The 14,459-nt window shown below is 46.3% G+C and overlaps 1 protein-coding gene across 2 annotated transcripts in view; it reads right to left on the bottom strand.

The window, feature by feature from the left end:
- Positions 1-2,898, bottom strand: part of CACNA2D3 (calcium voltage-gated channel auxiliary subunit alpha2delta 3) — a 1,069,564-nt gene extending 1,066,666 nt beyond the window's left edge. For both annotated transcript variants that reach the window (XM_043978536.1, XM_043978534.1), the window contains exons 1-2: positions 2,560-2,898; positions 1,615-1,696 (exon numbers count right to left, since the gene is read on the bottom strand). In XM_043978536.1, coding sequence (XP_043834471.1) covers positions 1,615-1,696; positions 2,560-2,681 — 204 coding nt within the window. In that variant the 5' untranslated portion in view covers positions 2,682-2,898. The remainder of the gene's footprint in view (positions 1-1,614; positions 1,697-2,559) is intronic.
- Between the last annotated feature and the right edge of the window lie 11,561 nt (positions 2,899-14,459).

Genomic DNA, 14,459 nt, shown 5'->3' on the forward strand with positions numbered 1-14,459 from the left:
TAACTTCAGGGAGAAAAGAGATAGCAATTTCCCAGTCTTTAAGAGAGTGGCCAAATCAGATGTTCAAGAGTAACTAAGAAATTCACAAACTCTCCCTGGCTTCTCTCACAGTCTTTAGCACTCAATTTGTAACCACTGTTCTGTAGGGGGGGAAAATCCCAAAGCATTGCACATCTGCATCCTTCTTTAAATATTCAACCTGCATCTAGATAATGGAATAACCCAAACTAGGCAGGGACACATTTGATGGTAGGGCAAAAACCCAAGTAGCTAGGTAGAGCTTGATAGACACCAGAGAAACAGACAGGAATTGCTCCTGGGTCCCAGGTCCAGGAATTTTCCATTGCCCCTCTCTCACTGGCATACTAAAAACCTGAAGAATTAACCAGATGGTTCTAATGGGATGATGCCATTTTGACAATGCCAATATTAGGCAAACCTTTCTCTTTTCAGGGCTCCCAAGGACAGTCCTAAATCATGACCTCTTTGCTAACAGGATGCTTATGTTACTCCATTTTTAACTCATCCTTTATTCATTACAGAATAAGGTTTTGTTTTAGGGACCAATGTGAAAAACTGCCTCCCATAATTTCCCAAAGCTTCCTTTGAAACTCAACGCTATAAATAAAATACATACTTAGTTACCAGGCAGAATGCATAACACATATGTTACTTTGGCCCAAGCATCACTAGGAAAAAAAATCACCAAAGTTAAGTTGATCATCATATCTGTTTGGCTTCACAATAGGGAATCAGTTCCTAATGTAAATGGATCTCTTTCTGTTTCTTCTAACTCCTGTGCTTTCCACTGACCGGAAAGCTACAGTCCTTTTGCCCCTTAGCCTCCCTCCCAGTGCAACACCAAACACAACCCTTCTTAAGGAGATTCCCACAGAAGGTTGCATATTGAAATTCGAGTTGATGCAGCTTTTGATAAGGCCCAATAATCAATTCTCCATCCTCATTCCTCTTCAGAATTACAGAGACACAGCCCAATTTCTCCAGTTTGTGGCTACTTTCGGAGGTTATTACCCAGTGTGCAGCTGAGCAGAAAGATAACCACATTCATTCCCCTTATCTGTAATGATGTATGTAATACATCCCAGCACTGGGGTGAGATGATTGGGGAATAATGGGGGCTGTAAGAACTGCAGATGACAAACAATAGTGTAGCCTTCTTTCCCTGAGAGAGTGAACTGCATGCCTGGGGCCAAGGGGAAAGGCAGGCAGCATGGGGCACTGGCTTGGCCCCCGGCATCAAGTTAGCCGTTTCCATCAGGAAGCAGCTGTTTCTTCACTGAAACAGCAATATCTAGACGGAGGCTAGAACATGCAAAAGGTTCCACTCTCCAGCTCTGGCCAGGGCACTGCCAGAGAGTACCCAGGCTTCTCTGGGTTGGGAATCAAGTGTCATCTAAAAATAACCACAGAGTCGGGGACAAGTCGGTGCACAGCACAGCGACCAGAGGTAGGGGCCACTGGCCCCCGGCCCCTTGGTGAGGGCTAGAGCTCAGCCTTCCTGGTTGTTTGGAAAACTAAGTCTGCCTCCATTTTCTGTGCTCAGCTCACAAGACATTACTTCCTGCCATGGCAGGAGGAGGAGACCTTTCTTACCTTCTGCAGAAGCTGGGAACCTGAATACTTGGCTGCAATGGATTTGATCTCTCCACCGAAAGCAGAGGCCCAGAGCTTCACACTGCAAAGGAGAGGGGAGGGACAGATGTCACACCAGGGGTTACACTGCCACCACCACCACCACCACCACCACCACATAAAACCCAAACACACACACACACACACACACACACACACACACACACACACAGTACTGTTGCTTCAACTGCACCCTGATGGGAGTACTAAAAAAAAAAAAAAAGCTTTGTTAAACACACACACACACACACACACACACACACACACACACACGAAACTACCAACCAGTGCATAAAAGCCAAGCCAGGCAGACAAGCACAAGCTCACCAGGGTACCTGAGTTCACCTGCCTAGGTAAGGTAGGGCCTTGCTTTGGATGCTTTTCCCAAATAGCCGCTGGTACTATTTTATCTAAATACCTGAAGGGAGACCAGTTAGATCAGCTGTGAACTCGGACCAAAGTACTTACACATCCCAGTTTGCAAAACACACCCCCCACCACCACCACCAAGGTGCTCAGGAAGGACGGTTTAGGGTGAGGGGTGCTTTAATTAAGAATCACAGGAAACTTTGCTTAGGTAAACAGCGGTCAACTTGACGAGGGAGAATGACGACGGGACCTGCAGTGGTTCTGCCCCGGCTCTGCTTTCTAACCCGACGGAAGGGACTTGGGGAAAAGAGTCCAAAGCAAGCTTTGGGGTTGCTGTCCCTAGCATGCAGGTGAAAACAGCCCCGGCGCCTAAAGACTCTTCCCCAACGGGGCACCTGCACTCGCCCGACCAAAGTTGAGTGGCAGCAGCAGCAAGAGCAAATGCTAGACCAAGCCCCTAAACCCCGGAATCCCCAGCCCTGAGGGGAGTCCGGAGCACTGAAGGTGGAGGCAGCGGCAGCGGGAAAGGGCACTTACACTGAGAGGGGGATCTGCTGCTCCGAGCCGACCACGTCCACCAGCGTGGCGTTCAGAAACACCGTCCAGAAGAGCATGAAGATGCCCCAGCAAGAGCGCAGCAGCCTCGGCAGCGCCGGCATGGTGGGCTCGCGGTCGGGGGCACTTGCCAGGGACACTCGCGCGGGAAAGCTAGCCCCAACCCCCAGCAGAGCCCAGCGGGGTTGACGGGCTCCTCCTCCTCCTCTTCCTCCTCCTCCTTCTGTTCCTCCTCCTCCTCCGCGCCTTTCTCTCTCCCTCTCTGTCTCTGTCTCTCCCGGCTGAGAGCTCACTTGGGAAGGAGCAAAAGGAAAAGGGAAAAGGGTGGGGGTGAGGGAGGAGAGAGATGAGGAAAGGAGGGAGGGAGGGAGGGAGGGAGGAGGAGAGAGAGCTAGGTACAGGGAGGGAGAAGAGGACAGACGGTAAAGCTGGCGGGCCGGGAAGCTCTCCCAATGTCTGTGTCCTCGTCCCTCCACCACCACCCCACACCACCCCTGCGAGCCACTGCCCTGGGGAGGGATGAAGCAATGGAGAGCTAGAGAGATAGAGGGATGAAGCGAGGGAGGATGGCAACAGAACGAGGACCCGCCGGAGACACAGAGAGAATGACTTGAAAAGTACTGTGTGTGTGTGTGTGTGTGTGTGTGTGTGTGTGTGTGTGTGTGTGTGTGTGTGTGTGTGTGTGTGTGTGTGTGTCCTTGGTAACGGTGGCGAAGCGCTCGCCCGCCCGCTCTCAGCAGCAGCAGCCGGAGCCTGAGCCGGAGTCCCAGCCCCTCTGCAGCCTGTGTCTGAGCCTGAGCCCGCACCGCCGCTGCCAGCGCGCAGTCCACCCTAACTCCGCAGTGAGCGGCGTGAGCGCTGGGCTGACTCCGGCCTGACCCCGCGGCGCCCCCGCCCTGTTCCTCCTCCTTCTCCTCCTCCTCTGCCTCCTCCTTTTCCTTCTCCCTCTACTCCCCTCCCTACCCCCCACCCCGGCACAGAGAAGCGCCCGCCGCCCTGAAGAGGGCCGAGCCGGACCCGGGCCAGCCAGGCAGCCCAGCGGCGGCGGCGGAGGCGTCCGCTGGGAGCAAGACTAGGCTGGAGTGAGAATGGATATGGAGGTCTTAGGGCGCCGGAACGCTCTGGCTCGTTCCCTAGCTCTCAGCCCAGTTCTACCCTTTCCCTCCCCAGGCCGGCCGGCCTGGGCACTGCCCACTCTCCCGGGGTTGAGGCTCGGCCCCCCTTGCGCCCAACCCTGCCTAGCCCACGCCCTGGCCCAGCCACCGACTGGGGGAGTAGGGGTGCTGTCGCAGTCTTTGCCGGGGCCCGGAGATGGGAAGAGACCGAGGAGGGGTGAAGGTGTGTGGTGGGGGGTTGGGGGGCGGGGGGCCAGCCGGCAAAAAAAGTCTGGAGTTGAGCTCTGGGCGGTGAGGTGAGAAAGGGCGCCGGGCTGGAGAGTGTGTACAAGAGAGCTGAGAGACCGGAGTGTTTTTGTTTTTGTTTTTGTTTTTTCCTGGGGTGGGGGTGGATGGTGGATTTGGACTTGTTAGGGCTAAAACCTCGAGCCCCAGGGGAGCCCCGACTAATTCTGGCGAGCGCACTGCTGCGTGACGAGCATCTGCCATGCAGCCCCGAGCCGAAGAGGAGGAGGAGGAGGAGGAGGAGGAGGAGGAGGAGGAGGAGGAGGAGGAGGAGGAGGAGGAGGAGGAGGAGGAGGAGGAGGCGCAGGAGCGCGGGCCGGGCCTTGGAGCCTGCGGCTCGCCCCCCACTCCCTGCCCGACGCAGGAAACAAAGCGGCGGCTTCCCCGCGCTGCCCCCTCTCCTCCGGCTCCGCGTTAGGATCCCACAGAGAACTGAGTCATGTGCATGCAGCGTGTTCCCTAGCTGGGCACCGAGCCACGCTGGGGAATGGTGAGGGGAAGGCTAGGGCTCGGGGTGGGGTGGGGGAACTTGGCATGTCCACCTCACCCAGCTTTGCAAGTTGTTGCCCAGATCCAAGCACCTCTTTCACTGAACCCCTATACACTCTAGCCTCAGGTCACAGGGTGTAAAAGCTTCGAAATGGGTGAAAAGTGCGCCCAGGCAGGCTCAGCAATTGGAGCCCGGGAATACGGGATTCACCGGGAATCTGGCGGGCATCGCTCTCCCCGGAGACAAGGACCAGGAGATCCCTAGAGGCCCCAGGTCCCTAAGACTGTTGGGACGATTTCCTTGCTCTTATCTTCACCCTCTTCCCCAGCCATCCTAAACCATCTCTCCACTCGGGGCTCCCGGGGCTTGCTAGGTTTTGCTCGGTTCTCCATCACCTAGAGATGCAAAAGATTTTCTCTGGTGCGGGGAACTTTGTAATGAATACCAGAAGCGTGCTGGGCGGGGATGCCGCGGACAACATAGGCTGAGTCATTCTCGCCTGGTCCAGGAGCTCAACTGTGCTTAGACACCAGGATGCGCACAGGCAGCCCTGCCTTCTGCGATACCTAATTAGAACTGGTACTTTCACCCATTGGTTGTGCGGCAGAGACTGCTGCCTTCAAGGAGAAAGAGGGGAGGCAAGGGCAGGGCAAGATGTCTCTAGCTTTGATTTAATTTATTTCCATGACTTGTGTTTTACTTTTCCACCACCACCACCACCCCCAGCCACTTTCATCCCCTTTAAATGGAAATCTCTGCCCTAAACAGCTGCCTTGACATTCTAGCCACCCCAGACCTGTTTTGATAAGATCACATCGCCTGCCGAACTTCACAGTATGGTGGATCCAAGGGGCGAGCACTGCTGACAAAAACCTGGAAAGTTGCGGAGAGCTTGCTTTTAGCATGAAGCTTCTGGGGAGGAGAGGAGAGGAGGCCAGCCCTCCTGCCTGATCTCCCACCTTCTGGGAAGCTAGATGTAATTGGAGAATTGGAAGGGAAAATAAAAAAGGCCAGTTTGCTTTTGAGTTGGGGCGGGAGGAGAAAGGAGAAAACTTCCCCCTTTATTCATTTATCCCCGCCCCCAGCTCTGGGCTGCCTGCCATCCAGGGAGTCTTTCTATGCCTGGGTTTACTATGGTTCATTCTAGGTATTGCCAGGTGCCCATCCTTAGCCATGCACTAGGCAGATTTCTGTGGATGGCTAGCCAGGTGTGGAAGCACCCACACCTTACATTGTTTCTTTAACACCAAGTAAAACCTTCCCTGAGTGAGACTGTCCAACAAAGATGCTTCAACAATGTGACTCAGGGACAGGGCTCCCATTGTGATAATTTTTTTAACTTTCTCATTTGAGGGGCAGAGAGAAAGTCAGTCTCACTCCCAACTCAGTGAATTTTACAGCCTACTGTGCTTGTCCTCCACCAAAAATTCAGTTCAAAAACAGTTGAGACTTTCGAATTTGTTTGGATGTTAAAGTGTTTGGACATTCCTTCAAAGTAGCATCATAGAGATGTCCTGAAATACACATCTTTCAAAGTTTCTAGAAGACCATGGTGGAGTTAAGTATGATACGAAGGTCTGTATTATACAGCTGATATGCTCTCTTACAACTGCTTTCTGTGCTTCTGCCATCTTTTAAAGATCCCAAATCACTCTTCCTGTCCAATCTAATCCAAGGAGTTTTTGTCAGTCACTCACTAAGTGACAGGAACTGTGCCAAGTGGTGGGGATTGGAAGGCAAAAATGGAAGCCTCTACCTTCAAGGTGCTTACATTCTATCCGTGAACTAGCATGTAGATGTAACTCCCAACTCCTAATCATTAGAAGTCCTTTTTTCCCTTGGTAGAGTCCTCATAAAAGTTCCCCTTGGTGTAGCTCTCTGCTTGGTTTCAAAGATTGGTGCCTTTCTAGAGTTCATATCTGGCAATCTCTCTGCATATTGAGTCATGTATCCTAAAGCAGATTCACCCCTCCTTAGTTACTTGTCCTTCAGTAAGTATCCTCTATTTCTCAGTGACTGTTTTTCCATGATTGTCATTGGTGTGTAGCTTTCTGCTCCCAGATGCATATGCAGTGTCTTCTACTGGTTTAATTTCTCTTCATTAGTGGCAGATGAAGGAGAGAAGTATAACACTCACTCCCTCTGGGTTCACTACTCCACTATCACTCCCTTGTTGCCATCCAATGTAAAAGCCTTTCTGATCCTAGAGTCTCCCACCAATGCTGGACTAAGCCAATTGCTGGCATTTTTCTGATGTTTAAAGCCCCCCCCCCCAGGTATTATCAGTTGCTTATTATCAGCAATTTGCTTCTTGATCCAAAGGGCTGGTACCTCATTAAAGATACGTGAACCATTTTGTTTACATACGTAAAATTTCATTGCATGTGACCACCCTTACACTTAACATCTTGGAATTTCATTAATTGGGGTGGTATAAAACCCTACTCTTTCTTGCAAAATAAATACTCAGTGATGTGGGAGGGAAATGGCACCTGGTAGCATCAGGAAAGACCTAATGGAGGAGATGGTGGATGAATTTGAAGGATGCTTGAGACTATGAGGCAGAGGTGGCAGCCTTTGTTTTAAATGAGCATATAGGTGACTGGGAACTACAACTGGCAGACAATGGCCAGGATCAATCTGGAGGAGGAAAGAACACCAACAACACATGATCGGTAGAGGCTTCAGTGAAGAGGTGGGACAGAAACTGAGCATCCATACTGCTCAAAATGTGGTGAGATTAGTGGATCCACAAACATTTTTAAGCACCTCAATGTGCCAAGCACTATGTGAGGCACCAAGGATCCAAAGGGGAAAAAAGATAATCCATGCCTTCAAGGAGCTTAATAATCAGTCAGGGAAAATAATGTACACTTATGACTAAATATAATATATATGGCTATGGATATATATGGTATATGATGCATGCATATACACATAGACAAAACATACTCAAGTGAATACAAGATTAGAATAAAATGCTGACTGAATGAAAAATTCTCATTAGAATAAAATGTATTCATTGGGCTTACAGAAAGGGTTTGATAGTTTGGGGTTTTATTGGGAAAGAAGCAGCATGTTTTGGTAATGCAAAACATTGGCCTTTGGTTCATATCCTACTTCAGACGCTTAATGACATGGCGTCTCTGAGGAAGGCACAGAGTCTCTGAACCTCCTTTTCCTCATCTGCACAAATGGGGATAATAACGGCACCTCCATCCCAGGGCTGTTGTGAGGATCAAACGAGGTCATGTATATAAAAAACCTCATGTAAATCTTGGGTCAATGATTAGATTATCAGCATCTTGTCAGTCTGAAAGATATATCAACCCTTCACCCACATATCAATGTTAGAAAATCCTTCTTTGGACATAGAATTAGATCTAAGAAAGGATCCTGGGCATCATCTGGTTCAACCTCCTCATTTTAACAGAGGACAACACAGGAGGTTCATCCCCAGAGGTTGTGCTTTTGTGTTTTCTCAAAAAAACAAAAAACAAAAAACCTGGCCCTGCTAACTGAAGGGCTACAAGAGACTAGAATTCTGATCTAATGTTCCTTTTACTTTACCATGCTTTGGCACCAAGAAGCCCTGACTGATTACCCAAAAGTCAGCAACAGGCAAGTCTTCCATTTTGATTAATATCATATTTTTGCATTCTCTGAATGCTCTAGTTTCTCCAAGGCCTGGTGAGCAGGTGTGATAATGGGCACCGTGAGAACGCAGATCCCAAGACGATGGAAATGACTCGTGCTCCTCTAACCCCTCAGCATCTCTGCAAAAGTGAGACAGTGCCTCACAGATCCAATTCTCCTTCTGGGTTTTCATGCTCTATTTAGAGTAAAGTCTCATGGCAGATTTGAGGATGGAAGAGTAAACGTGGGCAGTGCCCCAAAAGAGGAAACACCATTTCTGCCTCTTGCTGACTTAGAAGGGTATACAACAGGATCTGGGGGGAAAGACACTAGGCTGAGAGTCAGAAGGCTTATTTTCAAGTCCTGTTTTGATCACTGACTAACTCTATGACCTTAGACAAGTCCCTTAATTTCTGCTGAGCCTCGTTTTCCTCATGTAAAATGAGGAGGTAAGAGACAGTGGTGTAGTGGAAAGAGCCTGACTTTGACGTCAGAGGACCTGAATGAAAATCCCACCGCTATCACTTACTACCCATGTGACCCTTGTCAATCATCCCTGCCCTAATCTGGAAAAGAAAAAGTCTGGTAGCTCTAACTCTAAGACAAATCATTCTTCTCTATTTGCTTGATAGACTAACAGTGGGGTCACCTCAGAGATGTACCCAGACAAGAGTCAGATTGGCCTTCTCTTGACCTGACATTTTCTCCCACCTGATCTGGTTACCCACATCCAGAAAGAAAGGGGGGGAGGAGAGAGAAGTGTAAAGAAGAGAAAGATATGGGGGGTGAGAAAGGGAGAGAGGAAGGAAAGAAGGAAGGAGGAGGCAAGGAGATAGGAGAGGAGAGGGGAAGAGACAAGAAGAGACAAGAGAAAAAAATTCACCATTGGCAGAGAGGACCTTGGGTTGGCATGAACATGCAAATGCCCACCTCTGTTTCTCAAAGATAACTCTTCATATGTAATCAGATACAAGTAGCTAGACCAGATCACCGTCAGGGTTAGGCTATAAGTGACTTCTTAATATGTGAGGGTTCCACTCTTGATTGGTAGGAGCTGGTCATTTGCTGATGCAAAGCAGCTCCAGGAGCTCTGTTTCTGTGTCTCAGCATGTTTTAACAACTTTTTCCCCCTTGGTTTGCCCTTAAGGAAAAACCAGCATTCACCTAAGGTAGTCTAGCTATCCCCTCCCTGGGCATCTGCATGTTAGCTGGGCAGCAGTGAGACTTCCATTCTATACTGCTAGAAACCAGAGTTGAATAGACTCCAGACTGCCCTCATTAGCTGCTCAGTTGCTGAAGTGTACTTCCTCAGAGGCAGTGTTGTATGGTGGGTAAAGTTCTACCTGGCCTCAGAGTCAGGAAGCCTTGGGTTCTGTCAAACATTGCCTCACACATGTGCCAGCTGTGTGACCCTGGGAAAATCACAACCTCGCCATATCCCCAGGCAATCAACCTTCTATGACAAGTTGCTGAGCACATGTTAATCTGCTTTGGTAGAAAATTTCTTCAAGAGCTGCTTAGACCAATGAAATCACAGGTCCATCTTCCCCTGCCCCATGTGAATTCTTAAGTCCAACATCTTCCCAGAAAGGCCCAGATTCAATCAACATAGTCCATTCATTTGGTCAACAAAGATTTATGCTAGGGATATATATCAGTAAACAGTCATTCTAATCAGATACAATGGAAATGCACACCATTGCCCTTGACTTCCGGAAGTTTGTCATTTAATTAGGGAACAATGTCTACATGGAAGAAGCAATTAAGAAAGCTAGGCATGAAAGAGATGTGGTAATAAAGTAGATAGAGCACTGGCCCCGGAGTCACGAAGGCCTGGGTTGGAATCTTTCTTTAGACACTTACTGTATATGTCATTTAATATTTCTGGGCCTCAGGTTTCTCATCTATCACCCAGGGTGATGATAAAGAAATAATTTATGTCAAGATCTTTTCAGACCTTGACACGCCATATAAACATGAGCTATTATTCTAAAATTACTGTTATTCAGGCAGTCTTCATATGAATAAATCAAATCTATCTATAGTCATATTAAAATGCTCTAAGTCACTATTAATTAAAGAAATACACATTAAAACAACTCTGAGGTACCACCTCACACTTCTCAGATGGGCTAATATGGCCGAAAATAAAATGGAAAATGTTAGATGTTGGAGGGAATGTGGGAAAACTGGGACACTAATACACTGTTGATGAACTGATCCAACCATTCTAGAGAGCAATTCGGAACTATGCCCAAAGGGCCATAAAATTGTGCTTAACCTTTGATTTAGCCATACCATTGCTAGGTCTATATCCCAAAAACATCCTGAAAAGGGGAAGGAAGGACCTATTTGTACAAAAAATATTTAGAGCAGCTCTTTTGTGGTAAGAATTGGAAACCAAAGGGATGTCCATCAATTGGGGAATGGCTAAACGAGCTGTGGTAAATGATTGTAATGGAATATTATTGGACTATAAGAAATGCCAAGCAGGATGATTTCAGAAAAACCTGGAAAGACTTATATGAACTGAGGTATAGTGAAGTGAACAGAACTAGGAGAACATTGTACACAGTAACAAAAATATTGTTTAGTGAAGAATTGTGAATGACAACTATTCTCAGCAATACAATAATCTAAAACAATCCCATAGGACTAATGATGAAGCATACTATCTGCCTCCAAAGAAAGAACTGATGTTGTTTGAATACAAACAGAAGCATTGTATTTTTCTCTTTATTTCATTTTTTAAATTTTATTGGAGTCTTCTTGTGCAAAATGACTAATATGGAAATGTTTTACATAACTGCATTTGTATAACCTATATCTGATTCTTACCATCTCAAGGACAGGGGAGGGAAGAAAGGGAAAGATAGAATTTGCAACTAAAAACTTTAAATTAAAATGTTTTTAAATTTGCAAAAAGGAGTGTTATTACTAGTATTGTATAATTAAGTATCATTGGTCTTTTGGGGGTCTCCATTCTCTTAGACTGGACCCTGGTGACCACTTTTTCTTCTCCCTTGCCTTCTGTGTCCCTAAATCGTTCTAGTTCTCCTACCCCTCTGGCCATTTCCCAGTCTCCCAAATCCAGCTCCTCTTCTTCCTCTTACATTATCCTTGACCTACTTAGGATTCTAGAATTTAGAGCCACAAAAAGTCTCAGAGATCAACTGGCCCAACCCTCCTCATTTTATAGATAAGACAACTGAGGCCCAGATAGTGACTTGCCCAAGGCCATAAAAACTATAAATGGCAGAAATGGGAATTTTTCCGCAGATTCATGTCTTCAGCTTTCAATTAACTTCCAATAAAATTACTCTCAAAACATTATTTCTAGCCCCAATGCTTTTCCCAAACTCCAGACCCACATTTCCAACTGCCAAATGACCATAGGCTCACAGGATCAATGATAGCACTGAAAGGGACATTATAATCCACTTAGTCCAACCCCCTCATTTAGTAATGAGCCAGAAAGTGTAGGAATCACATAGGTAGTAACAGAACTGAGATTTGAACCAAGGTCCTCCATCACTGAATCCCAGTTTCCTTCCAATTTGTTAGTGTCCTTGTGGACGCTCAAGTTTATCATAGCCTACCATCAAAGAGGATCCATCTCCCCTCCCCACTATATGTATATATGGGGTGAGAGAAAAAGAGATGTTGTATTTTCCATTTCTTGATATTAATAATTCTATTTAAAAATGTTTCCACTCTAATGTAAATGGACAGTCCAATCTCATGTCTATGCTTTACTTTCCTTTATACCACTTCTTTTGAAAGATGAAAGAAAATACAGAGTATTCTCTAGCTCAGACCCTGAAACCAGTGACAGAAGAGCAGATTAAGATTTCTGTATCCCTTCCCTTGAAAAACAAGATGACCCCAAGGGTAATAACTGACCAGTGGTGAACTCTGTATCACTGTTGGTTTTCTGTACCTGAGGAAACCATTTTGTGTTGAGAATACCACTTGCCCTATAGAGACATGCTTCTCAATGCACCAGCTGATGCTTCTCCCTCACTTGTAACTGTTCACAAAATAAAATCTTTCACTGACCTATAGGTTAAAAAAGCAGATTTGCTTTCCACAGCACATGGCACTGAAGGTACAAGAAAAGGACAGTCTGCAACTTTGTACTGGAAGTAAGGTTGGCAGGGTGTGGTCAGACTATAAGAGAATTCTTTCCAAGTGCCAGATAGAGGATTTTGGAATTTATCTAGCTCTAAGCAACTATCAACGAATGGGGAGTTGGACATGGAGCCATGAATCCTACAGAATCCTAAACAACTGACCAGGTCACTAAAAACTTGATGAGCTAAACATCCAATTATTGGGGAAACCTGCATAATCAATCAGCAAGCAGTAATGAAGATATACTAGTCATGTACACAAGCATTTATTATTTTGATGAGCCAGGAGGACTAAGCGTTGGGGATACAAAAAAGGCAAAAAACCCCTGCCGGTTGTAAGGCTATTGTGTGCTAAGCATGGGGATACCAAGGAAAAATGAGATAGTTCCTTCCTTGCAGGAAGGACCTTTACACCAGGGGAAATATGACTGTACACATAGAAGTAAATACAAAGGAGAGAGACCAATGGAGGTGACAAACAGATCATCCAGTTATGACCTACAGTGGAGCTGTGCTCACAAGACAAAAGATGATAGACTTGAATATTAACAGAGAGTCACTGGAGGTTCTTAAGAAGGGATGTCATACTATAATTGCTGTGTTCAATAGATTGGACCAAGGTAAGATTAGAAAAAGAGTACCCACTTAGGAAGCTGTAACAATCATTCTAGTATCAAGGTGATGGCAGTGGGGATAGAAAAGAAAGGATAGAGGGGGCAGCTAGGTCGCACAATGGATAAAGCACTGACCCTGAATTCAGGAAAACCTGAGTTCAAATCTGGCTTCGGACACTAGACACTAGCTGTGTGACCCTGGGCAAGTCACTTAACCCTCATTGCCCTACCACCCCCCAAAAAAAAAAGAAAAGAAAAGAAGGGATAGATACAAGAGTTACTGAAAAAGAACTACTTCATTTTTAAATTGTCCATGTTTCAGATCACCACGCACAGAAAAATCACAGAAGCACAATTTCTGAATTAGAAGGGAGTAGCCATCCAGTCTAACCCATATGAAGTCAACAATCCCCCCTATGACATCACCAATTAGTCATCCAGCCTTTGATAGAAGAGCTCCAGGTAGGGAAGAACCTCCTTATTCCAACGTCATCCCATTCAGCCCTTGGTCAGTCCTTCTAAAGTTACAAGAGATAGTCACTTTTTTATTGTGCTATGGAATGTAGTCCAAGTTTTGCCTTCAGCCATGACACATGCAATTTATGGGAAAAAAAATAATGTCTGTTGTGAGGTAGATGTCTGTGGTCACTTAGGCTACACCTAAAAGGACTATAGCCACATTACAGACACTGAAATGTTTACCAGGAAGCCTGGCCTTCCTCATTCATACTAAAGATGAAGGATGTAGAAGGAAAAACTAATTGTGAAAGAACTGGAGAAAACTTGATCCAAAATTCTTTCCTAGCCAGTCATACCTTTATGGGCTTCATCTCTGTTGTTTAGCCTCCTGCCACCAGATCCAGGCTATTTTTTTAGGCATATCACCACTGTATTAAATAAGTTGCACAAACTGATGGAAATTTCTAAGTGAGAAATATAACTGACTTATCACTATAAGTCAGAGTAGGGTCCCTCACTGAGCCTGCCTAGTACAGCCTGATAGCATCCATTTCCTGCAGCCCAGTAGCAGGTCAACCTATCCTGCAAAGAAACAATACATAAGGCTAGCTGTACTGTCCATCCATCTGATAAACCATGCCCATGGCTGTGAGTAGCTGACCCAGCTGAGGAATGGATGAATTCATTCATCTCTAATGTCACCCACTACAGCCAATTTCATGAGGATTCTCCAGAAAAAAAGATATTGAGAGTATGTTGTCCCCAAATTGTACGTCACCCTTGGCCTCATAAGTTCTCTATCACTGTACTTGGTCTATCATTCTCACTATTATCCTCTACAGATTCTGTACATAGTGTCCTCCTTAGATTTCTGGAGAAACAATTATATAACTGCTTTCTTTGTTATGCCCCTTGAGTAAATGTATTTTTCTAGAAGCTAGTATACTGGCTAATAGTTTATAAGAAGCATACCAGTGTGGGCTGCTGAGCTACATAATTAGGAGTAGTGACCTATAGATTTGCCCCTAGAACACAGAGTAGAAGCTATACCTCTGGGACCCAACTCATTAGTGAGCATGCAAATTGAGGGGGGGGATGCAGGGGAAGGAGGGAGAAGGGTATGCTACAAAAGAGAAATTAAAGTTAACAC

The sequence above is a fragment of the Dromiciops gliroides genome, chromosome 1 (genome assembly GCF_019393635.1).
Source record: "Dromiciops gliroides isolate mDroGli1 chromosome 1, mDroGli1.pri, whole genome shotgun sequence".
Classification (NCBI taxonomy): Eukaryota; Metazoa; Chordata; class Mammalia; order Microbiotheria; family Microbiotheriidae; genus Dromiciops; species Dromiciops gliroides.